The sequence below is a fragment of the Salvelinus sp. IW2-2015 genome, unplaced genomic scaffold (genome assembly GCF_002910315.2).
Source record: "Salvelinus sp. IW2-2015 unplaced genomic scaffold, ASM291031v2 Un_scaffold2058, whole genome shotgun sequence".
In the NCBI taxonomy this organism is placed as follows: Eukaryota; Metazoa; Chordata; class Actinopteri; order Salmoniformes; family Salmonidae; genus Salvelinus; species Salvelinus sp. IW2-2015.
In genome coordinates, this window is record NW_019943402.1 from 54725 (window position 1) to 82606 (window position 27882).

The 27882-nt window shown below is 43.3% G+C and overlaps 1 protein-coding gene across 1 annotated transcript in view; it reads right to left on the bottom strand.

Annotated features, from left to right (window-relative positions):
- Positions 1–394: 394 nt before the first annotated feature.
- The window catches only part of LOC112072840 (uncharacterized), a 31275-nt gene continuing 3787 nt past the window's right edge, over positions 395–27882 (bottom strand). Inside the window, 2 exon segments of the mRNA XM_070439948.1 lie at positions 395–9305; positions 9525–9590. Of these exon segments, the coding sequence (XP_070296049.1) occupies positions 1019–9256 (8238 nt within the window). The 5' untranslated portion in view covers positions 9257–9305; positions 9525–9590 and the 3' untranslated portion in view covers positions 395–1018.

Here is a 27882-nt window from a genome sequence, read left to right on the forward strand (position 1 = left end):
TTATCAATAAGAATCAGATGACCAGTTGACTGGTTTATTTTGTTTATTAATTTCTTTTGATTGAAATACCATTCATACAAAAGTAACACCCAATAAGGAAAGAATTTCAACAAATGTTGCCCTTGAACTACTACATCAAAACACATATTTAAAGGCATTTGAATGAATGATAGAATGTTTAACACAGGGAAAATTAATAGCTTACAACAATGGTCAGTTTCATGTCAAATACTTAAATGGTTTACGATCATGTAATATTTACATAATATACAATGCTGTGGTTTTAGATTTGGAAAGTTTTCAAATGTTTAGAAGGGCTACATGGATTATACATGGCTAAAAGTATTCCACGTTATTAAAGTCTAAGTGATAATATGTTTAGAAGGTTAGGCAGAGTAATGGATTAGCAAGCAGAAAAAAAAAGAAAAAAAAGGGGTCAATATGGATTCCTAAAACTGTCAATGACAGCCCATTCCACTTCTTCAGAGTCAGGAATTTATTCCATTGTCAAAAGCTTACATTTCACTTTGTGTAACGTGAACTGAAACGGTTGTAATTGCATTCAGGGCACATAAGACAWTTAAACAACTATATACAATTGAATATGGAGGCTATTACAAATTAGTGCTCTATGGAAAGGAGCACATCAGTAATAGTATCAATGAACTGCAGTTCTGACCAGATATAAATTGTTAAAATAGGAGGAAATCTGTAAATCTAAACCTTTTCACGAACCAGGTTGTAGGCCAAACATTTCTGAGAAGACATGGGYTAAAAACACAGTTAAGCATCTTGTGAGCCAATCAAAAACTTTAAACGATTAAGATGGAAGTGTGAACACAAAATTGCTTGATGACTGCAAACAGCACCAGAAAAAAAAAAATTCTATGACATTACTGAGTTCATTGGATAATTGAACACAACCAGTGAGGCAGGAGGTATTTTCTATGTCCATTGTCAAACTTGTCTTTTTACATTTAGTTAGTTAGTGTGAGGATTTTGAGGGTGGGAAAAATACTTATGGTCCAGCAGCATGAGACTTTTGATGTTCCTCTAGAAGATGTGGGAAAGCAAACGCTTTGTCACACTCTGTGCATTCATATACAACTTGCCCAACATGACTTTCTTGATGCTGCCTGAGAAGAGACAGTCGACTGAATGATTTGTAGCACATGTCACAACGGTGGTCTCCTCCAGATTCCTGTTCGGTGTGCACTTTCATATGCAATGACAGGTCGTGTGCCGAGGTTAATGTTTTGGGGCAAACTGAGCACTTGTACTGGCTCTCACTGTCCGTGGCTTTGTATGTCGGGTGGGCTCGTTCAGTGCCAAACTTATGTTGTCTTCGCTCATGGTCTCTGAGATATCTCTTCAGAGCAAAGGTCTTTCCACAAGACTGGCACTTGAATGGCCGTTCATTGTYATGCTCTTTGTTTAGATGCTGCTGGAGACTACCGCGAGAAGAGAATCGCWTTAAGCAGACAGTACAATTAAAGAAGTCCTCCRCAACATCCASCTCTTCCTCCATTGACRMTCTATTAGACAGATGTGGGCGTTCATGGMCTYTKACAGCARYTTGCRGACGTGCACAGTGYTGSTGGGGGAAATCACTGCCCAAGAAGCTCTGACKACACTCKGTGCACTCGTATTGTGTTGCAGCAGTCAGATGGCTCTGCTCATGTTCAGCAAGCTTGCTTTTGGTGGGAAATGTCAACTTGCAAACACTGCAAGCAAACGTGTTCTCAGAGTGTATTGAAAGGTGACTTGCCAATTCTATGGCATGAGCAAACCTGTGAGAGCAAATTGGGCATTTGTAAATTGTTCTCTTCTCTGAAACAGTTTCCCAAGCATTTGTCACTGAGCCTCCTTTCAGAGCTTCTGCTGCAGCCTCATCGTCACCGTGTTTATTTAAATGACTGACAAAATTGTGACGGTAGTTGAAACTCATGTGGCACTGATTGCACCGATACACGTATGATTGTGGTATTTGGTAGTGACTGAGCTCGTGCTTGTTTAAGTGAGATGCATGCAAGAAATGCTTATTACATTCTTGGCATGAATAAGGTCGCTCTCTGGCAGCCATGCACCCATGCTCAGACAGTTGTTCTGGTTCTTTGAAACGCTCATTGCAAACCCCACAACGATATTGTAGGTGCTTCATTGTAGAGGAAGAGGCAGTAGGAGAGGAGGATGCAGTCTTCTCTGGAGGACGTAAAGGTGGTGGAACATCCTCTGTCTCAATGTGGATTTTCCGGTGCTCTGCCCGACTCATCTTGCAGGAGAATGTGCYATCACATATATCACAAGGGAAATTGTCATCGCGGTGGGTGCCCATGTGCTCTGCCAGCTGCGAGGGCCCTGTGAAGCTGAGCGGGCACTTGGAGCAACGGTGTTGGCGGCTCTTTCCATGAGTATGCTTGTGTTTGCGTAAAGCAAAGAGTGAGACAAAACCTCTGCCACATATTTGACACTGATACTCAGACTTGTGGCTCCGAAGGTGCTGTTGCAGTTGTCCTGCCTGGAAAAAACATTTGCCACATTCTGCACACTCATGAGGTTTTTCACCGAGGTGACAGCGTTGGTGATCCTCAAGGCTTTCTGATGTGGTGAACGTTTTCCCACAGACATGGCAGGGGAAGTAGTCTGCAGAGTCAGAGTCATTGTCCTCATTAGCATCATTTTCATCTTCATCATTACTTGCATTACTTCCTCCATCCACATCAACTTCCATGTCAAATTCCTCTTGCACTGCTGTCTCCTTTTCCTTCACGTGGATAACAACATCCATGTTCTTCTGGGTTTGATGCTTCATCCTAATATGTTTAACAAGTGAACTTCTGATTGAATAGTTCTTGTTACAGACATGGCATGTATYAATTAGTTCTTTTGAATGAGCTTGGCTTTGATGGTTTTCTAAAGATTGACTGGTCCAAAACCMTTGTTGACACTCTTTGCAGACAAATGGTCTATTTGAGTCATGACAAGTTCTATGGATGTCAAGGTCAGAAGGYCAGGGAAAAMTCTGTGGACATTSTGGGCAAGAAAAGGTCTTCTCATTCCAGTGGCCTCTCATATGCCTTGCTAGGTCTGAAGGATTAGCAAACGTCTTACCACAAGGCTGGCAGAATTTCTTTTTTCTTTCTAGCTCCTCGCGCCCATGGTCCTCTAAATGGCTGATGAGCAGAAGCCCATCTGTGAAACTTCTATCACACTCTGAGCACTGGTACTTGTTGCCTGGGACRTGTTGACCACTATMTCTTCTATCATTGGAAGATCTTCCTTTGCCTTGATTTCCAGAGGKATTCTGRAGTGTTAAARCCTTCAAGTCATCTTTGCAGGAGAAATTAGTCTGCAAAACCCCAGTGCCTGTTGTTTTGGAACCTTGGTTGAAGACTAGGACAGTCTCTTTAAGAGTAGGATCCAGCTCTGAAGTAATTACAGAGTCAGTGTTAACTTCTTCCTTCGTGACCTTTACAAGTCTACATTTCCTTACATGTGTCCGACATAAGTTTTTGTTCCAAAAGCCTTTATTGCATTTCTTGCAGTTGAATGGGTACTGTCCTAAATGTGAACACATGTGTCTGGCAAATCCACCCTTATTTCCAAAGTGCAAGTTGCACTGTGGACATTTAATGGGTTTGTTCGTATCATTTGGATCACTGTCTTGATCAAGCATGAGATTGTTATCACTATTCTGCCAAGTGTCACCATATCCTTCATCCATAGGCTCCTCTTTTATGTTCACCATGCTAGACAACTGCTCCTGTAGAGGTGAAGCCTGATTTGTTGGAGTGTCTCTATGCGTGTTGAGAAAGTGATGCTGGAGCTGTGAGAACAGCAAGAAGCGGGCACTGCAATTAGCACAGGAGAACCCTTTTGGGGGACTGCGAGCAGTGGACTCAGTTCGACTACGGGCAGGTGATTTACACTTGACAACACATGTCAGTTGATGGTTCTCGAGTTCGTCTTGCGAAAATACGTCGCCACATCTGTCACAAAGCACTCTGTCAAGAGGTTCCCCTTTGCACCTGTTCAAATGGCGCTGCAGGTAGTCCCTACGGATAAATCTTTCACCACAATTAGAACATCCAAAAGGTTTCTCCCCTGTATGCAYGCGGGTGTGCACCRTCAATTGCTCACCACTTTTGAAAAGGCGAGGGCAAAAAGTACATTTGAATTTGCGTTTGTCTTTATATTGCAGCTGGATCCTCTGTAGAAGTCGGTTTGTCTCTCTTGATATTGGGCTTGTAACATTTAGCTTTTCTGAATGCTTTGTTTTTGCATAAATTCTTTGACGTGCACCGATGTTTATATGTCTCTTAAGTGATTTTTCATGAGTAAATGAACTGACGGTTCTTATAGCATGTGACATGGCAATATGTCGGGKCATAATGCTGTGAGWGGGGAAGKTCTTTGAACATATGCTGCAGTCAAACCCTTGTTGCTTTCCTGAATCGGTAATGTTCAGGTTATTTTGCCAGCCCKTTCCAACATCTGCAAGACTAATTTTGGCAATGCGAACCTCTAAACGTTGTCTTTTCCCTTTGCAGCGACTCTGGTGCAGTTTTAGATGATCATGTCTGGAGAAACAGCTGTCACAGGCCTTACAGCGATATGGCTTTACCTCTGTGTGCGTTAGGATGTGCCGCCTTAAGTTTCGGGATTTCATGAAGATTTTTGTGCAGATATTGCACTTATATTCACCAAGGCTGGCGCTTGGTGGCTTTTGTCTATTAACACCATCACAGAAAGCTTCATGCTGTAAGCATCGTGACTGGATTCCATAGCTGTGACCACAGTGCATGCATGGATATGATCTTTCTCCAGTGTGTGACCCAATATGTCTCAAGAGAAAACTTCTGTACTTGAATTTGCTTGGACAGTGGGGGCATTTGTGCTGCAACTTGTCCCTGCTACTGGTCCCAATTTCTATGGTATTTTTTTGCAAGGGCTTGGCAGAGTTGCAAGTCTTCTCATGGAGATTCCGATTATCACTCCTTGTAAAGTACTTTCCACAATTCCTGCAAGGATGCATGTTTGAGTTGCCAGAATTGCTGGTGTTTTTTTGCAAGGGCTTTACAGAGTGGCAAATCCTCTCATGGACATCTCGATTATAATCCCTTGAAAACTTCCTCCCACAATTCCTACAAGGATGCCAGACAGTGCTCACCGGCTCTATAGATTTTATGTTTGAGCCATTGCAAAGTCTTTCATGTAACTTGCGCCTTTGTCTGTAACATTTACCACATTTTGGACAGGGGGTTACTGTATTTTGCATGTGGCCATTGTGGTGCAGTAATAAACGGGGCAATTTTTCAAATTCCCGAGGACAGTATGAACATTTGTATACTTTCCTTATTCTTGTCACCAAAGATTTTGATGKGACATCTTCACTTTCTTTGATAGTGGGCAGTTCTTGCTTGCTTTGTGGACCTGGACACTTTTCTTGGTGCAARTGGAGATARTCTTTTCGACGAAAAGGTMCTCCACAACTCTGACAAGAAAATGGTTTCTCCCCTGTATGAATGCGTATATGACGCACCAAAGATGTGCGGGAAGAGAAGAGGCGTTTACAAAACGGACACTGACTTGAAGAGGACTCCGATACATGGTTTAGGCAGTGACTACTCAGTTCTGTGCCACTGTGAAAGACRTCTGGGCATAGGGGGCACSCCAACTTTTCTTCCTCTTCCTGCTCTTTGACTGGTGGCAAGGACRCAAGCGGCTCAAGTTTTGAGGGGTGCCTCTGTTTTTTCTCTTTGAGTGGCTGCTCTTGCTGAAGTTTGTGATGTGATGCCATATGTCGAAGAAGATACACMGGGTACTGGAACTGCGATGGGCAGTCTGGGCACTGAAGCATGCCCTTTTTGATYTGAGATTGCCTGTGTTGAATCAAGTCCCCAATGGTAGGAAGTATCTTCTTGCAAACAGTACACTGTATCCTTCGCTGGTGCACTTTTTTGTGAGCYACAAGATGGATTTCTTTCCCAAAACGTTTTCCACATTCCAGGCAGCGATATGGTTTGTCACCCATGTGCATACTACAGATGTGTTTCTTCAGGGAATATGAAGTGTTAAACCATTTTCCACAGAAGAGACAGGAAAAGGGCTGGCTGCTGGCTTCACTGGAGAGTGGACCGTCTTTGGGCTCCTCAATACTAGCCTTGGACTTGTTAGAAATGGGAATTATGCTTGAATACCTGAACTTGATCTTTTTCCCAGTGTTTTCAAACAACCTGTGTTTCCTCATGTGTCTGTACTTTCCAGAAGAATGAGCAAAAACGGCCGGACAGTAGTTGCATTTGAGACCTGGCTCATTCTGATTCAGTGCTGTTTTCAATGGCGCCTTTTGTGTTTCTTTCTGGGCCACGTTTTCCTGGCGTTCAGCTTTGGTCCTTGAAGTCTCATTGTGTATATATTCCTTGAGGCACACCAGTCTTATGTGTCTATGTCGGTTAGAAGCATTAGTAAAGGTGGTGGTGCAGAAGGGGCATCGAAATTTCATGTCAACTTTCCCCGAGCTTCCCTGTGTAAAGTCTTTAATGCACTGCTCGCGCAAATGGCGAGACCGGTTGTAGGAATATTTGAAAAGGCGTGGGCAGAGAGGGCACTTGAATTTCTCATTCGTCTCAGCTCCTTTGCATCTTTTCTTGTGCCTGCTAAAATTGCTTGAATAATTGAATGTCATCAGGCATTTCTGACACTTATATGACCTGTATGTGTTCTGACACTTAGGCCGAACGTTATATGACCTAGTTTTTGTATGGTGTACATTGTATCCGTGCTTGTAGAGTTTTGCACTGCTTGCAAAGCTTTTCCCACAAAGARGACAAACATGCTCCTTGKAAATGTCCACTAGCTTCACAAKACAATCTGGAAGATTGGCATAGSGGCTGTRTGGTGGGAGGACATATGGATGTAKAGTTCCCTTTTTGTAAATGCTGATARGTGGGGTTGTTTGAATCTGTTTAACAGGAACTTGRGAACTTCGACGCRGGCATTTCTTTTCAKGTAAATGTCTGTTCAGYCTACGYCATTGTGAAAAGTTASAYCCACACCTATGACACMTGTGTTCAGTTCTACCCGAGTGGCTCTGCACATGCTTGTTGTAYTCACASAYTCTGTAAAATGTCTGRGWGCAGTATCMACATTTGTGAAAAGCATGCRRYGTTGATTTTCTCTTCTGGGGTTTCATATTAGAAGAGAGTTGTGCATTTTCATCAATAATACSACACTGATGTTTCTTGGCTAGTGAATCACATGTCAAGTAAGTACCACAGYTCTGACAGAAATTGAATTTGTTCTCAGAGTGGTTACAATGGTGGTGCTCAATTAGATGGTCTATACTTTGTGTGGCCTGTTGGCARGCTGCACACTGYTAAGCCRCATCTGTGTCATTTTTTAGTTCYYAGTTCCWGAGCAGTACAATAGGGTGCATGCWTTTCCTCATATGCAGTGAGGATTTCAACTGAGCTGCTTGGTCCTCAAAATCCCTCTCGTCMTCAATGTTATCAATAGTTGAATCTCCTCCCTCCTGGTTCAACTCAYTTGAATCAATAGACCCGGTCTCCSCCCRTTCCWGATTYCCCTCGGTGTCACMCATACAATCTTCTCTTGACAATGGTTCACCGTAGCATTCACTTAGCACTGGGGGTTCTTGCTCATCATCTGCCGTGAATACTTTATGAAATGTCTCTCTTGTGTTTTCAAGACCAGCTCTCACAAGGTCTGGTGGCTCGATATGGCGCATTAGGTTCTGTTGGGATGCCTGGTCCTCTTCCAGACAAGACGATACATTTGACTCATCGATAGGTCTTAGCCACTCATTTTCAATACAGGACTTTTGTTCAGTTCCGGAGTTGTTCAGACCTAAACAACGCTCCAAAAAATCAAAGCTACTGTGATCCTCTTTCCCTCCCCTTCCACGAATGGAATCACTTGCACTTTCCTCATAGGTTGAGTTTGTACTTTGAGTACCACTACCAACGATCTCCTGAAATCTAGTTTTCAGCGATTGATTTTCAGGGAATTCCAAACAAGACTCAAACGTTTGATTGCTACCCCCTAGGCCTAATCCACAAATGACAGAGGAACTTTTGCCATTTTCTTGACCAGCAACCTTTAAAGAGTCATTATCCTTAACTGAATCCAGATATTCAAAGGCACAGGTATTATCATTCAGCTTGTGAGCAGAATCTTGAGCGTTGGATGCATCGATACCCTGCAAGTCCATATTTCCTTGGGATAATGAATGCTCTTCTTTCTCTTTAAAGCTCTCGCTTACGATGATTCCTTCATTTTGGCCCTCTAGGCTACTGACATTTGAGTACCGATCCTCTTCCTCCATGCATCCCTCTTCTGAATTCTGTGCTTCATCATTTAGTTCCTTTTTTCTCTCATTCACTGAGGCAGTCAGACTTTCTTCGTCACCTGAGGGAGAGTCTGTGTGTTGACCATCTTGCTCCATGCAAGTCTCATCTTTCTCATGTGCTTCTCCATCCAGATGATCCCTTTCTCCCTCGTCCTCTGAAACAGACAGGCTTTCTGGAGCACCGGAGGTCTTTGAGTATTTATTCTCTTGCATCATGAATGTCTCCTTTTCCTTCTCTGGGGGTTCATCTTGATCCTCCTCTACCTCACTCTCTGAAGTAGACATGCTTTCTGGGGAACCTGTGTTGGTCTTTGGGCTCTTCCATGCACATTCATTTTCCTTCTTGTCATCTGCAACCAGTGGAGAATCATTTGAACCATTTTTTAACATTTCACAAGAAGGCCCTGTCCTGTCAACATTGGACTCTGAGCAGCTACTAACATCTGAGTAGTCCTCTGGAATGGAAGGGTTCAATAAGTCACATTCTTGTTTAAGATCATGGGGGTTTAGGTCTGCACCTGAAGTTGAGAGGCAATTACTTGAACTGGCTGCTCTAGCTGGTGCAAAGAGGCTGTTGCTTGTGTGATTAAACTGACCTTCATGATGTACTGGTTGACCCTCATCTTGCCAAACGACGTCATCATAGTATTTCTGTTGTACAAAATCAGAACTAGTATTGGAATTTGAGAAAGAGTTTGAACTCAAGTTCAAGTCCGAGGAAATGTTTTCCGGTGAAACCACAGTGTTGGAAAGGTCATTATGCTCAATGAGGCTTTCAAGGTGGTGCGCCAAACTATCTTCAGAATCCAAAGGCACATTCAAAGTCCTTGAATCTGACGACAATGGCGGAAGGTTCCGAAAACAAGTGTTAAATCCTTGAGCCATGCTCGACCTCCACAGGTGACCTGGGAACACTGTTTTCCAATACCCAATCCTGAAAGAGAATACATATACATGACAGATATTGAATATTGCACACACTGATACCACATACAGTTCATTAAAATACCTTGGTCGAAGTGGGTATTGGTGATCAAATGTTAGCTGTACAAGGAGAGTACACCCTATCAAGATTAAGGCAAATGTCTACATTCGTTAGGCATTTCTTGTCACGTTTGTCTCTGCATGCAAAACAATTGGACCAAATACTCACCACCTGCTTTAGCATGTGTGTATGGGGTCCAGGTTGATGTGGGTAAGGCTACATTTACCCATGAAGCTAGAAAATAAAACAGAAAAGGTAATCAAATTTGGTCTTCTATTTTTTTTAATGTTGATAGAAAGTAACACCAAGTCAGGGCGTCATTACATTTAACCATTTCTGAATGGGCCAATGTCATTGGAACAGAGCTTGCAGAGGTTCATGAGTCGAAATACAAAAGGATTTCAAATTCACAAACTCCTCTGGCTCAGTATAGGCATTGTGGTGGCTGCAAAAGGATTGTCCAGATGTTTATTTTCCCACAGTTTGCAGACATTTTCCTTGGTGGAGGTAGGGTAGTCAATTTAGAAGCATTTGTGTAGCCCTGTACCCAAGCTGTACTTTGCCGGCCTGATTATGCATCCACCATCGTTGTTAGAACTGTGCTGGAAAGGACAATGTGAAAAGAAAATATCTTAGCCAGCACAGTACAGTCTTGGTTGGCACGGTAGAGAAAGGGGTATTAGGCTACACCGTCATAGCTGGTAGATCTCTCTAGTAAAGACTAAGAGCAGTAGTAAGATGGCAATGACCAGAAACAACCCAAAAGCTACAGTGCATTCGGAAAGTATTCAGACTTCTTCTCCTTATCCACATTTTGTTACGTTACAGCCTTATTCTAAAATTGATTAAATCACCCCCCCCCCCCCTTAAATCTACACACAATACCCCATAACGACAAAACAAAAACAGGTTGTCATTTTTTAAATGTATAAAAAAAACACAGAAATACCCTATTTACATAAGTATTCAGAACCTTTGCTATGAGACTCAATTGAGCTCAGGTGCATCCTGTTTCCATTTAGATGTTTCTACAACTTGGAGTGCACCTGTGGTAAATTCAATTAATTGGACATGATTTGGAAAGGCACACACCTGTCTATATAAGGTCCTACAGTTGACAGTGCATGTCAGAGCAAAAACCAAGCCATGAGGTCGAAGGAATTGTCCATAGGGCTCCAAGACAGGATTGCATCGAGGCACAGCATTGAAGGTCTCCAAGAAAAGAATTGAGAAGAATGGTGCCGGAAAAAGTGGCTGCCATTTTACGGTCCCCTAACCATTTGTACTACTGTGTGTTTTTTTTGTTGCATTATTTGTAACTTATTTTGTACAAAATGTTTCTGCTACCGTCTCTTATGAACAAAAAGAGTTCCCAGATATCAGGACAGGGATTACTCACCCGTACTGGAAGAAGATTTTTTATTTAACCTCTGTTAGGTAGGGGGCAGTATTTTTACATCCAGATGAAAAGCGTGCCCAAAGTAAACTGCCTGTTACTCAGGCCCAGAAGCTAGGTTATGCATATAATTGGATAGAAAACTCTAAAGTATCTAAAACTGTTAAAATTATGTATGTGAGTATAACAGAACTGATATGGCAGGTGAAACCCCGAGGACAAACCACCCCCCCCAAAACAAGTTTTAGCCTATCACTGTTTTTAATGGCAGTCACTTTTATTATAAGGCTAAATCCTCCCAGATTGCAGTTCCTAGGGCTTCCACTAGATGTCAAGTCTTTAGAAAGAGTTTCATGCTGGTTTTTGGAAAAATGACTTGTTTGGGAAAGTTAATTAGTAACGTTTGGGATTAATTTTGTATGCATTTTGATGGAGGGAAACTGGGTGGATTATTGACTGAAGCGCACCAGCTAAACTGAGTTTAATGGATATAAAGGACATTATCGAACAAAAGGACCATTTGCGATGTATCTGTGACCTTTGAGTGCCAACAGAAGAAGACGAAAGGCAAGGCATTTATTATATCGCTATTTCTGACCTTCGTGGCGCACCCGCCTGGTTGAAATATGTTTTTCATGCTTTTGTATGCAGGACGCTGTCCTCAGAAAATCGCATGGTGTGATTTTGCCGTAAAGCCTTTTTGAAATCTGACACAGCGGCTGGATTAACAAGAAGTTAACTTCTTATGGCTGGGGGCAGTATTGAGTAGCTTGGATGAATAAGGTGCCCAGAGTAAACTGCCTGCTCCTCAGTCCCAGTTGCTAATATATGCATATTATTAGTTATATTTGGATAGAAAACACTCTGAAGTTTGAATGATGTCTGTGAGTATAACAGAACTCATATGGCAGGCAAAAACCTGAGAAAGAATCCAACCAGGAAGTGGGAAATCTGAGGTTGGTCGATTTTCAACTCAGCCCCTATTGAGGACACAGTGGGATATTGGTCATGTTGCACTTCCTAAGTCTTCCACTAGATGTCAACAGTCTTTAGAAACTTGTTTGAGGCTTCTACTGTAAAGGGGGCTGAATGAGAGGGGATTGAGTCAGAGGTCTGGCAGAGTGTCAGGACCTGGTCATGCGCATTCACATGAGGTAGCTCCCGTTCCATTTGCTTTTTCTGAAGACAAAAGAATTCTCCGGTTGGACATTTTTGAAGATTTATGTTAAAAACATCCTAAAGATTGACTCTATACATCGTTCGACATGTTTCTATGGACTGTAACGGAACTGTTTTGACTTTGTCTGCAACTAGTGAACGCGCTTCGTGAGTTTTGATTTGTTTACCAAACGCGCTAACAAAAGTAGCTATTTGGACATAAATGGACATTATCGAACAAATCAAACATTTATTGTGTAACTGGGATTCCTGGGAGTGCATTCTGATGAAGATCATCAAAGGTAAGTGAATATTTATAATGTTATTTCTGACTTCTGTTGACTGCACAATATGGCGGATATCTTTGTCTTGATTGGGCTCTGAGCGCCGACCTCAGATTATTGCATGGTTTGCTTTTTTGAAATCTGACACAGCGGTTGCATTAAGGAGAAGTGGAATTAAAATTCCATGTATAACACTTGTATCTTTGATCAACGTTTATTATGAGTATTTCTGGAAATTGATGTGGCTCTCTGCAAAATCACCGTATGTTTTTGGAACTACTGAACATAACGCGCCAATGTATACTGAGATTTTTTGATATAAATATGAACTTTACCGAACAAAACATACATGTATTGTGTAACATGAGGTCCTATGAGTGTCATGTGATGAAGATCAAAGGTTAGTGATTAATTTTATATCTCTTCTGCTTTTTGTGACTCCTGTCTTTGGCTGGAAAAATGGCTGTGTTTTTCTGTGATTTGGCGGTGACCTAACATAATAATTTGTGGTGCTTTCGCTGTAAAGCCTTTTTGAAATATGACACTGGAGTGATTAACAACAAGATTACCTTTTAAAATGGTATAAGATACTTGTATGTTTGAGGAATTTTAATTATGAGATTTGTTTGAATTTGGCGCCCTGCACTTTCACTGGCTGTTGTCATATCGATCCCGTTAACGGGATCGCAGCCATAAGAATTAAACTTTATTTTGATGTATTATAATTGTGATTTTATGAAAGTTAAATATTTATAATACTGTAGTTTGAATTTCGCACTCTGCAATTTCACCGGATGTTGGCCAGGTGGGACGCTACCGTCACCTGCCCATAAGAAGTTAACGAGTTTGACGTGAAGGATTTACTTCAGACGCCCGACAAGGCCCTTATCCCCGTCATTCGCAGGAGAAAGAGATGGAGATATCGGGGAAGTAGGTCTGGGTGCCTTGTAATGATCCGACGGCGACTGGGTAATCTGCCTTTACCTCCATTCCTATTAGCCAACGTACAATCATTGGATAATAAAATAGACAAACTACGATCACGTATATCCTACCAACTGGAATGCCGAGTCGTAGCTGAACAACGACATGAATAACATACAGCTGCCGGGTTTTACGCTTTTTCGGCAGGATAGAACAGCTGCCTCTGGAAAGACAAAGGGTGGCGGTCTGTGTAGATTTGTAAACAACAGCTGGTGGACAAATTCTAAGGAAGTCTCAAGGTTTTGCTCGCCCAAGGTAGAGTATCTTATGATGAGCTGTAGACCACACACTATTTACCAAGAGTTTTTAAATATATATTCTTCGTAGCTGTCTATTTACCACAACAAACCGATGCTGGGACTAGGACCGCACTAAATGAGCTGTATACCGCCATAAGCAAACAGGGAAACACTAATCCAGAGGCGTAACTTCTAGTGGCCGGGGACTTTAATGCAGGCAAATTCAAATCTCTGTTACCCAATTTCTCCCAGCATGTTAAATGTACAACCAGAGGAAAAATAAACATTATAAAAAATAAAACTCTAGACCACCTTTACTCCACACACAACGACGCATACAAAGCTCTCCCTCACCCTCCATTTGGCAAATCTGACCATAATTCTATCCTCCTGATTCCTGCTTACAAGCAAAAACTAAAGCAGGAAGCACAGTGACTCAGTCAATAAGAAAGTGGTCAGAAGAAGCAAATTCTAAGCTACAGGACTGTTTTGCTAGCACAGACAAAAATCTGTTCCGGGATTCTTCCGATGGCATTGAGGAGTACACCACATAAGTCACTGGCTTCATCAATAAGTGCATCGATGATGTCGTCCCTACAGTGACCGTACGTACATACCCCAACAAGAAGCCATGGATTACAGGCAACATCCGCACTGAGCTAAACGGTAGAGCTGCCGCTTTCAATGAGCGGGACTCTAATCTGGGAAGTTTATAAGAAATCCCGCTATGACCTCCTACGAACCATCAAACAGGCAAAGCATCAATACATGACTAAGATAGAATCGTACTACACCGGCTCCGACGCTCGTCGGATGTGGCAGGGCTTGCAAACTATTACAGACTACAAATGGAAACACAGCCGAGAGCTGCCCAGTGACACGAGCCTACCAGACGAGCTAAATTACTTATATGCTCGCTTCGAGGCAAGTAACACTGAAACATGCATGAGAGCATGAGCTGTTCCAGACGACTGTGTGATCACGCTCTCCGTAGCCAATGTGAGTAAGACCTTTAAAAACAGGTCAACATTCACCAAGCTGCAGGGTCAGATGGATTACCAGGACGTGTACTTGGAGCATTCGCGGACCAACTGGCAAATGTCTTCATTGACATTTTCAACCTGTCGCTGACAGTCTAATACCAACATGTTTGAAGCAGACCCCCATAATCCCTGTGCCCACGAACACGAAGTTAACCTGCTTAAATAACTACCGACGCGTAGCACTCACATCTGTAGCCATGAAATGCCTTGAAAGGCTGGTCATGGCTCACATCTACACCAATTAATCTTGATGGTTGTACAGTCGTCTCAAATAAAACTGTGAAGGACCTCGGCATTACTCTGGACCCTAAACTCTCTTTTGACGAACATATCAAGACTGTTTCAAGGACAGCCTTTTTCCATCTACGTAACATTGCAAAAATCTGAATCTTTCTGTCCCAAAATAAATAAAAATGTATCCATGCTTTCGTCACTTCTAGGTTAGACTACTGCAATGCTCTACTTTCCTACCCGGATAAAGCACTAAATGTGGTGCTTTAACCTCAGGAGGCTGAAGAAATTCGGCTTGTCACCAAAAGCACTCACAAACTTCTACAGATGCACAATCGAGAGCATCCTGTCGGGCTGTATCACCGCCTGGTACGGCAACTGCTCCGCCCACAACCGTAAGGCTCTCCAGAGGGTAGTGAGGTCTGCAGAACGCATCACCGGGGGCAAACTACCTGCCCTCCAGGACACCTACACCACCCGATGTCACAGGAAGGCCATAAAGATCATCAAGGACAACAACCACCCAAGCCACTGCCTGTTCACCCCGCTATCATCCAGAAGGCGAGGTCAGTACAGGTGCATCAAAGCAGGGACCGAGAGACTGAAAAACAGCTTCTATCTCAAGGCCATCAGACTGTTAAACAGCCACCACTAACATTTAGCGGCCGCTGCCAACATACTGACTCAACTCCAGCCACTTTAAAAATGGGAATTGATGGAAATTATGTAAAAATGTACCACTAGCCACTTTAAGCAATGCCACTTAATACAATGTTTACATACCCTACATTACCCATCTCATATGTATATACTGTACTCTATATCATCTACTGCATCTTGCCATCTTTATGTAATACATGTACCACTAGCCACTTTAAACTATGCCACTTTATGTTTACATACCCTACATTACCCATCTCATATGTATATACCGTACTCTATACCATCTACTGCATCTTGCCATGCCGTTCTGTACCACCACTCATTCATATATCTTTATGTACATATTCTTTATCCCTTTACACTTGTGTGTGTGTATAAGGTAGTAGTTGTGGAATTGTTAGGTTAGATTACTTGTTGGTTATTACTGCATTGTCGGAACTAGAAGCACAAGCATTTCGCTACACTCGCATTAATATCTGCTAACCATGTGTATGTGACTAATACAATTTGATTTGATTTGATTTAAATAAACTTCAGTTAGTGCTAAACACGGCTGCTAGAATCCTGACTAGAACCAAAAAATGTGATCATATTATTCCAGTGCTAGCCTCTCTACACTGGCTTCCTGTTAAGGCAAGGGCTGATTTCAAGATTTTACTGATAACCTACAAAACATTACATGGGCTTGCTCCTACCTATCTTTCCTATTTGGTCCTGCCATACATACCTACACGTACGCTACGGTCACATGACGCAGGCCTCCTAACTGTCCCTAGAATTTCTAAGCAAACAGCTGAAGGCAGGGCTTTCTCCTATAGAGCTCAATTTTTATGGAATGGTCTGCCTACCCATGTGAGAGACGCAGACTCGGTCTCAACCTTTAAGTCTTTACTGAAGACTCATCTCAGTAGGTCATATGATTGAGTGTAGTCTGGACAAGGAGTGTGAAGGTGAACGGAAAAGCACTGGAGCAACGAACCGCCCTTGCTGTCTCTGCCTGGCCGATTCCCCTCTCCCCACTGGGATTCTCTGCCTCAAACCCTATTACAGGGGCTGAGTCACTGGCTTACTGGTGCTCTTCCATGCCGTCCCTAGGAGGGGTGCGTCACTTGAGTGGGTTGAGTCACTGACGTGATCTTCCTGTCCGGGTTGGCGCCCCCCTTGGGTTGTGCCGTGGCGGAGATCTTTGTGGGCTATACTCGGCCTTGTCTCAGGATGGTAAGTAGGTGGTTGAAGATATCCCCCTAGTGGTGTGGGGGCTGTGCTTTGGCAAAGTGGGTGGGGTTATATCCTACTTGTTTGGCCCTGTCTGGGGTTATCGTCAGACGCGGCCACAGTGTCTCCCGACCCCTCCTGTCTCAGCCTCCAGTATTTATGCTGCAGTAGTTTGTGTCGGGGGGCTAGGGTCAGTCTGTTATATTTGGAGTATTTCTCCTGTCTTATCCGGTGTCCTGTGTGAATTTAAGTATGCTCTCTCTAATTCTTTCTTTCTCTCGGAGGACCTGAGCCCTAGGACCATGCCTCAGGACTACCTGGCCTGATGACTCCTTGCTGTCCCCAGTCCACCTGGCCATGCTGCTGCTCCAGTTTCAACTGTTCTGCCTGCGGCTATGGAACCCTGACCTGTTCACCGGACATGCTACCTGTCCCAGACCTGCTGTTTACAACTCTCTAGAGACAGCAGGAGCGGTAGAGATACTCTTAATGATCGGCTATGAAAAGCCAACTGACATTTACTCCTGAGGTGCTGACCTGTTGCACCATCGATAACCACTGATTATTATTTGACCCTGCCGGTCATCTATGAACATCTTGGCCATGTTATGTTATAGCCTGTTTCCTCTCTAGGTTTCTTCCTAGGCTCTGGCCTACAATACCTACAATGCTTGCTGTTTGGGGTTTTAGGCTGGGTTTCTGTACAGCACTTTGAGATATCAGCTGATGTAAGAAGGGATTTATAAATACATTTGATTTGAACACCATTATCCCAGAAACCCTAGACCCACTCCAATTTGCATACCGCCCCAACAGAAGATGCAATCTCTATTGCATTCCACACTGCCCTTTCCCACCTGAGCTGTAGTCAATGAACAGCAGCGTTCAACACCATAGTGCCCTCAAAGCTCATCACTAAGCTAAGGACACTGGGACTAAACACCTCCCTCTGCAACTGGATCCTGACAGGCCGCCCCCAGGTGGTAAGGGTAGGTAACAACACATCCTCCATGCAGATCCTCAACACGGGGGCCCCTCAGGGGTTTGTGCTCAGTCCCCTCCTCTACTCCCTGTTCACTCATGTCTGCATGGCCATGCACGACTCCAACACCATCATCATGTTTGCCGATGACACAACAGTGGTAGGCCTGATCACCGACAATGATGAGACAGCCTATAGGAAGGTCAGAGACCTGGCCGTGGGATTCCAGGACAACAACCTCTCCCCCAACGTGATCAAGACAAAAGAGATGATTGTGGACTACAGGAAAAGGAAGACCGAGCACGCCCCCATTCTCATTGACGGGGCTGTAGTGGAGAAGGTTTAGAGTTTCAAGTTCCTTGGTGTCTACATCAACAACAAACTATCACGGTCCAATCACACCAAGACAGTCGTGAAGAGGGCATGACAAAACCTCTTCCCCCTCAGGAGACTGAAAAGACTTGGCATGGGTCCTCAGATCCTCAAAAGTTTAGTTCTACAGCTGCACCATCGAGAGAATCCTGACTGGTTGCATCACTGCCTGGTATGGCAACTGCTTGGCCTCCGACCGCAAGGCACTACAGAGGGTAGTGAGGACAGCCCAGTACATCACTGGGGCCAAGCGTCCTGCCATTCAGGACCTCTATACCAGGCGGTGTGCGAGGAAGGCCCTAAAAATTGTCAAAGACACCAGCCACCCTAGTCATAGACTGTTCTCTCTGCTACCGCACGGCAAGCAGTACCAGAGCGCCAAGTCTAGGTCCAAAAAGCTTCTTAACAGCTTCTACCCCAAGCCATAAGACTCCGGAACAGCTAATCAAATGGCTACCCAGACTATTTGCACTGCCCCCCCCTTTTAAGATCCTACTACTCTGTTTATTAAATATGCATAGTCACTTTAACTCAACCTACATGTACATATTACCTCAATTACCTTGACTAACCGGTGCCCCCGCACTGGTACCCCCTGTATATAGCCTCGCCATTGTTATTTTACTGCTGCTCTTTAATTATTTTATACTTTTATTGATCCATTTTTTACTTAACCAACAATGCAGTTTTAATAAAAATAAGTGTTAAGGGCCTGTAAGTAACCATTTCACTGTAAGGTCTTCAGCTGTTGTATTCGGCGCATGTGACAAATAACATTTGATTTGAATAATACAGTGGCCTCCATCATTCTTAAAATGGAAGAAGTTTGGAACCACCAAGAGTCTTCCGAGAGCTGGTTGCCCGGCCAAACTGAGCAATCGGGGGAGAAGGGCCTTGGTCAGGGAGGTGACCAAGAACGCGATGGTCACTCTGACAGAGCTTCAGAGTTCCTCTGCGGAGATGGGATGACCTTCCTGAAGGACAACCATCTCTGCAGCACTCCACCAATCAGGCCTTTATGGTAGAGTGGCCAGAGGGAAGCCACTCCTCAGTAAAAGGCACATGACAGCCCACTTAGTTTGCCAAAAGGCACCTGAATGACTCTCAGACCATGAGAAACAAGATTGAACTCTTTGGCCTGAATGTGATGATGTTTTTCAGAAGCAGGGACTGGGAGATTAGTCATGATTAAGGATAAGATGAACAGAGCAAAGTACAGAGAGATCCTTGATGAAAACCTGCTCCATAGCGCTCCGGACCTCAGACTGGGGTGAAGGTTCACCTTCCAACAGGACAACAACCCTAAGCACACAGCCAAGACAACGCAGGAGTGGCTTCGGGACAAGTCTCTGAATGTCCTTCAGTGGCCCAGCCAGAGCCCGGACTTGAACCTGATCAAACATCTCTGGAAAGACCTGAAAATTGCTGTGCAGCAACGGTCCCCATCCAACCTGCCAGAGCTTGAGAGGATCTGCAGAGAAAAATGGGAGAAACTCCACAAATACAGGTGTGCCAAGCCTGTAGCGTCATACCCAAGAAGGCTCGAGGCTGTAATCGCTGCCAAAGGTGCTTCCACAAATTACTGAGTAAAGGTTCTGAATACTTATGTAAATGTATCAAGGGGTCTGAATACTTTCTGAATGCACCATTTAGCTCTCCTTTCTCCCAATGTGTGCAGTTGTTCACTTCCCTTCACTGATTTGAAAAGGAAATTACTGGTGTACTAGCCCATGCCTCCACCAATTCAATGGGGGCACAACCCTCTACCCCCTAGAGCTTAGGCACTTCTGAAGGTTACGGATGGGTGTAATTTATGTTTCCCTTTGATAAGCTAGGCTGCTCTCAGACCTAGGGGGTAGGTAGAGGGTTGTTTCTGGACAGGGTCATAGTCTTCTTCTTGGGTAGACCCCGTAATATGACAGAGGTAGTGTTTCCCAAACCTCTCCCAGCTATTCCCCTTATCTGGTCTATTCCAGTACTAGCTGACCAGATTCAACTAATCAAGGGCTTGATGATTAGTTGACCAGTTGTGCTACTGGATTGATCAAAGTGTTAGGTAGATAAAATAGCCTACGTGAAATGTTTGAAAGTAGGCCTACTCAAAGTTTGGTTTAAGAAACACTGCCCTGACGCACAATGACATTTTACATTTGTAACTAAACTCCCATCAGGTGAGAATTACAAGTAGATAATCTATTTACACAACTCAAAGACAAAACCCACACTAAGGCTATGGTTGATTACCACTGGTGGAGGGTTAAGTAGAGCAGTTAGTTAAATTAGGACAGTTGTGAAACAGAACTACGGTCACTCTCATACAGTAAAGCGTGTGTTTTACTGCAGATCTTCAGATGTTTTATCACTGAAGAGGTGGATTGTATACACAGCATCTTTTCATATGGCTAATTACACTAACTAATGTCCCTTTAAGCAAAGCCAATCTGAAATTTTGCCATTATCATACACAGTGTGACTTCCTGCTTAGAGTTGAAACCTGCCAATAATTTCTCTTCACAATTTCTATGACTTTATTTAAATCAGGGAGTCACCATTATTAAGACCAGTGTCACTTTTACAAGGGAGCCCTGCATATACAATTTCATAAAATACAAAAAAATGTAATCCAAATAAAATACAGCATATTGCACAGACAAACATAAACATGCACAAAACACAGTCAACTAAAAAACATTCTGTCCGCTGCCAAACATGTGGAGCAAGAAAACCAAAGGCTGACTTACCGAACTCTGTCAACACCAGAGGAGTCTCAAGAGTTAACCGTGTGAACGGGTTTGATAACTTGTCATGTTTTATTTTTTATTGTGAAGTTAGTTGAGTTGAAAGCTTGTGGAGCAAGGCTCTGTAAAGAAAAAGCTTAATGATGTGATCTACGTGACTTCAAAAGAAGTCCAGACAACCCTTCGGTAAAGAATACAGTGATGACCAATACAAATGTCTCCTGTGATAAAACAACGGGCGCTGTGAAAGACTGCATCCAGCAGTTTAAGAGTAGAGGCAGCTGCACTTTGAGAAATAGTATCACCATAATCAAGAACAGGTAGAAAGGTTGACTGCACAATCTACTTTCGGCTGACCAGAGACAAGATATTTTTCTGTAAAAAAAGCCCACATTAAATCTTAGTTTATTTTATTTAACTAGGCTGGGCCAATTGTGTGGGACTCCCAATCACGGCCGGTTGTGATACAGCCTGGAATCGAACCAGGGTCTGTAGTGACGCATCTAGCACCGAGATTTTTTATTTTATTTTTATTTAACCTTTATTTAACCAGGTAGGCTAGTTGAGAACAAGTTCTCATTTACAACTGCGACCTGGCCAAGATAAAGCATAGCAATTCAACACAGAGTTACACATGGAATAACCAAAACATAGTCAATAATACAGTAGAACAAAAGAAAACAAAAAGTCTAGTGCAAGTGAGTGCAAATGAGGTAAGATAAGGGAGTTAGGCAATAAATAGGGCATGGTGGCAAAGTAATTACAATATTGCAATTAAAACACTGGAATGGTAAATGTGCAGAAGATGAATGTGCAAGTAGAGATACTGGGGTGCAAAGGAGCAAGATAAATAAATAAATAAATACAGTATGGGGATGAGGTAGGTAGATGGCTGTTACAGATGGGCTATGTACAGAGTGCAGTGATCTGTGAGCTGCTCTCGACAGCTGGTGCTAAAGCTAGTGAGGGAGATAATGTTTCCAGCTTCAAAGATTTTTGTTCCAGTCATTGGCACAGAGAACTGGAAGGAAAGACAACCAAAGGAGGAATTGGCTTTGGGGTGACAAGTGAGATATACCTGCTGGAACGCGTGCTACGGATGGGTGCAGCTATGGTGACCAACGAGCAGAGATAAGGCGGGACTTTACCTAGCAGGGTCTTGTGGATGACCTGGAGCCAGTGTGTTTTGGTGACGAGTATGAAGCGAGGGCAGCCAACGAGAGCGTACAGGTCGCAGTGGGGGGTAGTATATGGGGCTTTGGTGACAAAACAGATGGCACTGTGATAGACTGCATCCAGTTTGTTGAGTAGAGTGTTGGAGGCTATTTTATAGATGACATCACCGAAGTCGAGGATCGGTAGGCTGGTCAGTTTTACGAGGGTAGTTTGGCAGCATGAGTGAAGGATGCTTTGTTGCGATATAGGAAGCCAATTCTAGATTTAATTTTGGATTGGAGATGCTTAATGTGAGTCTGGAAGGAGAGTTTACAGTCTAACCAGACACCTAGGTATTTGTAGTTGTCCACGTATTCTAAGTCAGAGCCGTCCAGAGAAGTGATGCTGGACGGGCGAGCAGTAATCGGTTGAATAGCATGCATTTCGTTTTACTTGCGTTTAAGAGCAATTGGAGGCCACGGAAGGAGAGTTGTATGGCAATTGAAGCTTGTCTGGAGGTTAGTTAACACAGTGTCCAAAGAGGGGCCAGAAGTATACAGAATGGTGTCGTCTGCGTAGAGGTGTAAGAACTGTGTAAGAACTGTCTTATAAATTAGGGTTATTTTAGATGACACCTAGCTATATAGTTAGCTGGCTAACTACAGCAAAACAACAATCTGTTTCAGTAGCTATGTTTTTGGGGAAGAACATTGTTTGCATCCATGAGCTAGCTAGCTTTTTAATTTTATGACCAGCACTGTAGGTGCGCGAGAACTTTACCAGCATCATAGCATGGGTATCGACAAATCGTTGTGCCATATGAAATACGAGTGATAGTGTAATCAATGTGTAATAACTACGTTATAAAATGTATTTGATGGGACCTGAATGACTTCACGATTGGTCAAACAGTGTTATTTGACGTGTATGTTTTTTTGACACGCAAAGACCCAAACGGCGTTCCATAGAAATCCTGACTGAGAATAAAACGACTGAACAACGAAACAGCACAGCAAGTAAGTGAAAGAAATAGGTTTTGATTATGTTTTACTGGTAATGGGGACATACGTAAATGCCAACAAAATAACTTTTTGGTCAGTGTGTGTGTGTGTGACCTTTATTTTACTAAGCAGGTCAGTTAAGAACAAATTCTTATTTACTATGACGGCCCGGACGACGCTGGGCCAATTGTGCTCCCCCTATGGGATTCCCAATCATAGCCGGATGTGATACAGCCTGGATTCGAACCAGGGACTGTAGTGACGCCTCTTGCACTGAGATGCAGTGCCTTAACACACACACATGGACGCAGCGGAATGCTTAAAAGGCCGCAAAAAACATTATTTAAAAAAAACAGTATTGTTTTCTTTTTTTTGCAAGGAAAATATCGGATATCGGTATCAGCCAAAAATGTCATATATCGGTGCATCACTAGTCACACGCACAGCTGATTCTCAAGATCTTGCACACTAATGAGACGCTATTGAGCCCGCACTACTACACTGTCTGATCCAATGACTACATGCTTTCTGGTTTTGATTACAATACTGGGTGGGGTGAATATATTTTATATGACAAACATTATTTTTTTGTTAACTAGTAAATAGTAGCCTACAGAAAAGTGTGTTTAAATCATTTATAACTTGTTAACAATTCCTGCTAGTTAGTTTTTGCTACCATGTGGGTTTTAGCTTGCTTGAGCCTGCTAACTGAGGAGTGTTAATTCACCTGTTTCCATAAGTTTCATTTTAAAACATTTATCGTTACAAAGGAGTTGTTTAATCTAACTGCTCAACTATTTATCTGTACATGGAATTCTATTCGTTTTTAAAATCTTTTCCCCCCCCTAATCTTTACAGGAAAATGCCACGGGCACTATCTGATGTGTAGAGACATTTCACTGCAGCTAATGCTCTGTAAATTTGCAAATACTGTAACAAATCATATGTGAGGAATGCAACAAAGATGCAGAATCATCTGGCCAAGTGCATAAATTTCCCTCAGCGCTCACAACAAGCAACCTCTGACAAAAGTCCCTCTACTTCTATTCGAGGTGAAAATGATGAGACACCTTATCGATAGCAACAGCTCATGGTCCTCCTGGAAGCAGAAGTTTCTTTGACTCAATGGGGGAACATAGTCAGAGAAATGCTGATAAATGTCTTGCTCGAGCTGTGTATGCAACTGGTTCACCTCTGACGCTCACAGGCCATGTGTATTGGAAGAGATTTCTGAATGTTCTTCGCCCAGCATACACCCCTCCAACCAGACATGCTTTATCTACTCATTTGCTGGATGCAGAGTTCAAGTGAAGGTCAAACAAATCATAGAGAATGCAGACTATTGCAATCATCTCTGATGGGTGGTCGAATGTTCGTGGGCAAGGAATAATTAATTACATCATCTCCACCCCTGAACCAGTATTCTACAAGAACACAGACACAACAAACACACTGGTCTCTGATGCAGATGAGCTGAAGGCAGTCATCACTCACCTTGGACTACAGAAGGTATTTGCACTGGTGACAGACAATGCTGCAAACATGAAGGCTGCTTGGTCTAAAGTGGAGGAGTCCTACCCTCACATCACACCAATTGGCTGATGCTCATGGATTGAATCTGCTCCTCAAGGAAATCATGGCACTGAAAACAATGGATACACTGTACAAGAGAGCCAAGGAAATGGTTAGGTATGTGAAGGGTCATCAAGTTATAGCAGCAATAAACCGCACCAAGCAAAGTGAGAAGAATAAGAGCACCACATTGAAGCTGCCCAGCAACACCTGTTGGGGTGGTGTTGTCATCATGTTTGACAGTCTCCTGGAAGGGAAGGAGTCTCTCCAAGAAATGGCCCTATCACAGTCTGCCGATATGGATAGCCCGATCAAGAGGATCCTCCCGGATGATGTATTTTAGGAGAGAGTGGTAAGCAGCCTGAAACTCCTGAAACCTATAGCAGTAGCCATTGCACGGATCGAGGGAGACAACGCCATTCTGTCTGATGTTCAGACTCTGCTTGCAGATGTAAGAGAAGAAATCTGTACTGCACTGCCCTTTTCACTGTTGCTCCAAGCAGAGGAAACTGCAGTTCTGAAATGTATCAAAAAGCGTGAAGATTTCTGCCTGAAGCCCCAAGTATTCTGGACCCCAAGTATGCTGGCAAGAGCATCCTGTCTGGTGCAGAGAACAACAAAACCTATGGTGTCATCACTACCGTGTCTCGCCACCTTGGCCTGGATGAGGGCAAGGTTCTTGGCAGTCTGGCAAAGTACACTTCCAAGCAAGGGCTTTGGGATGGAGATGCAATATGGCAGCCGTGCCAACATATCTCATCAGCCACCTGGTGGAAGGGACTCTGTGGATCTGAGGCTCTTTCCCCTGTTGCCTCCATCTCCCCCCCCAAATCCCACCAACATCAGCCGCCTCAGAGCGCAACTGGTCTTGTTTGGGAACAGACAAAAGCAGGCAACCGGCTGACCAATACAAGGGCTGAAAACATTGGTGGCCATCCGGGCAAATTTGAGGCTTTTTGAGCCTGACAACGAGCCATCCTCAACAAGGTTGGAAAGTGACCGTGTGGATGAGGCCTCAGAGTCTGATGTTCAAGAGGTGGACATTGAGGAGGTCCAGGGAGAAGACATGGAAGCCTGAGAGGAAGACAACTAAAGCTTTAGTTTCTAGACTATCATTTTACAGATGTATGTTGAAAATGATTTTGGGAGATGCAATGGATCATTGGGGATCATTCAATATTCCCTTTCTTTTGTTGTTCAGTGAAATCATCCCATGTGAAGAGTCAACTCATTTAATTAATATTGGAAGGATTTTACAATTTGCAATGATGTCTACTTATAAGGTAAACAGTTTGTTTCATATTTACCATAGCATATGGAAACAATCAAACGCAAAAAACATCTACATTTAAATGGTATTAATATATTCCTGTTTATTCCCACGGAAAGTTTCCACCTCTGAATATTCCCCAAAATGTGCAACCCTAACCCCCACCGCTGCCAATTCTGTCCGATCTGTAAACATTAAAACCAAAAAGACCAGCACAAAATTATTCAACCAAGTTTCAGAAATTACCAGAATGTCCACATTGGATTGAGTAGACAGATTTTTTAAAAATCTATATTTTAAATCAAACTGGTATTTACATGAACTAATTCAAAACCGCAGCTGCAGGATTTAAAGGACAGATGGAGTCTCTAATACAAGCATGCTATGATCAGTAGGTTACCCCTTATTTTAAAATACCATAGGATTGTTTGAATTGGTATAGGCACAAGATTGTCTTGAACTGAAGGATTGTATCTATGCCTCGAGCAAGGACTTGGGTTAAAACAAGAGTCAATGAGGGTTCCTTGTTGAGGGACTGCAGTATGATAAATCGGTATTGTTATGGTAGGGATTACCTGAGTGGGACTTGGAGTGATTAGTCAATGTCTTTGCATATCCTTGAAATGTGAGGACAGGGTCCAGGCACAAAGATCATTTGGATAGACCCCATCCTCTCTGTAGAGCATATATCGTTTCCGAGAGGCTTTAAAGTTGTGCAGAAAAGTAACTCCAGAGTCGTAAGCCAGTCATGTGGTACAAGCAACCTACTGAATCTTTCCATGCGCCGATTTAGTGGGCTGGGCCTGAAATAATTGGACACTTGTACGTGTCTTTCAGAGTTCCTATTAGTTAGGAAAATTATGTTTCAGACGTTCCGAGCTAGCCATCCTCATGTCATTAAATCCCACTAACTGCGACAGTGACAGACCCCTTGTTCTGGTGTAAAACGGTACAAAGCACCCTAGTAAATGTCATGTACCCGAGCCCCAGGATTTTCCCCCCGGGAACCGAGATGTTTCTCACCATAGAGCTGCCGATTTATAAAATCCATTGTGGCTGACCGAGGAGCCGGTGCATCAGACACCATCGAGGTCCGGTGATCTGAGTCCGAGGCAGAATCCCCCTGGGAAGGAATCCAGATAGGGGACGATGGCACTGGAACCTCCGAAGCCAGGAGGGAGAAGATGTTCGACAACTGGATTTGGGTCGGGCTTCCCAACGCCCAAGAAACCCCACAGCCTGCGTCCCTCCAATTGGCCTACGCAGGAGGAATGCTGACAGTATCATCCGCTAAAGCAACCAAAAGTGACAGTACTGCTGCATTTTCCAATAGAGTGGGAGACTTCTTTGGGGAGGGGTCCCTTGAAGGCATTAGCCATTCAGTCAATGAGTTGATATTCACAACACATCAGAACGACATCCAGCCTGTGGTGTAGAGAAGGAGAAGGCAGGCGGGGGTGCTTTCCACAGTATATTGTGCAAGTTCTTAATCTGTTTGCTAAGAGTACCCACTTCTTCTCCTTAGTCCTCCGCAAGCAAACAATTGTTGCATCGGAACTCTGGTTGGTCAACATCGTCCCGGAAAAGACATTAGTAAATACAGCTCATGCAGTAAACAAAATGCAAAAATGTTCCTCTGAACGGTGAAGCCTTCATGAGAAAACATAGAAACTCAATCTGTAGCAGAGATAAGGATTTACAGGCAGAGTAAAAAAACAAACAAAGAGACGATAACTGATGTATTTCCCCAGACCTATACTCTAGCCTGTTAAAATGTAACTTTCTGCAACAAACTATTTGCTCTCAAATTTGTGCACTCGCTCTCATGCACTCGTAGGGGCGTCTGCCAGACGGAACTGCAACCTGCAACTGTACCCTACCTTGAGGCATGCATAGGCTGCATTTCAAACATGTAAAAGATACACCCTCTCCCCTCAGCCCTCAAATTAAGTGAACACTTCTGATGACATATCATGACGTATGATGAGTTGACACTTGCAGGGCAAGGGGCGAGGGAAGAATGAATGAATGAATTTTAAATGGACCACCCATGCCCGGAAATGTGTCACTATTCCGTCCCACGGTTGTTTCAGTCATGATGGTACCACCGGTAGCTGTTGTGTGTGCTTTATATGCACAACAGTCAATTATGACTGCATTTCATATCTTTGCTAGAAGACAACTCATCCGCTGACATCTAATGCTAGCCATCTGACGATATCA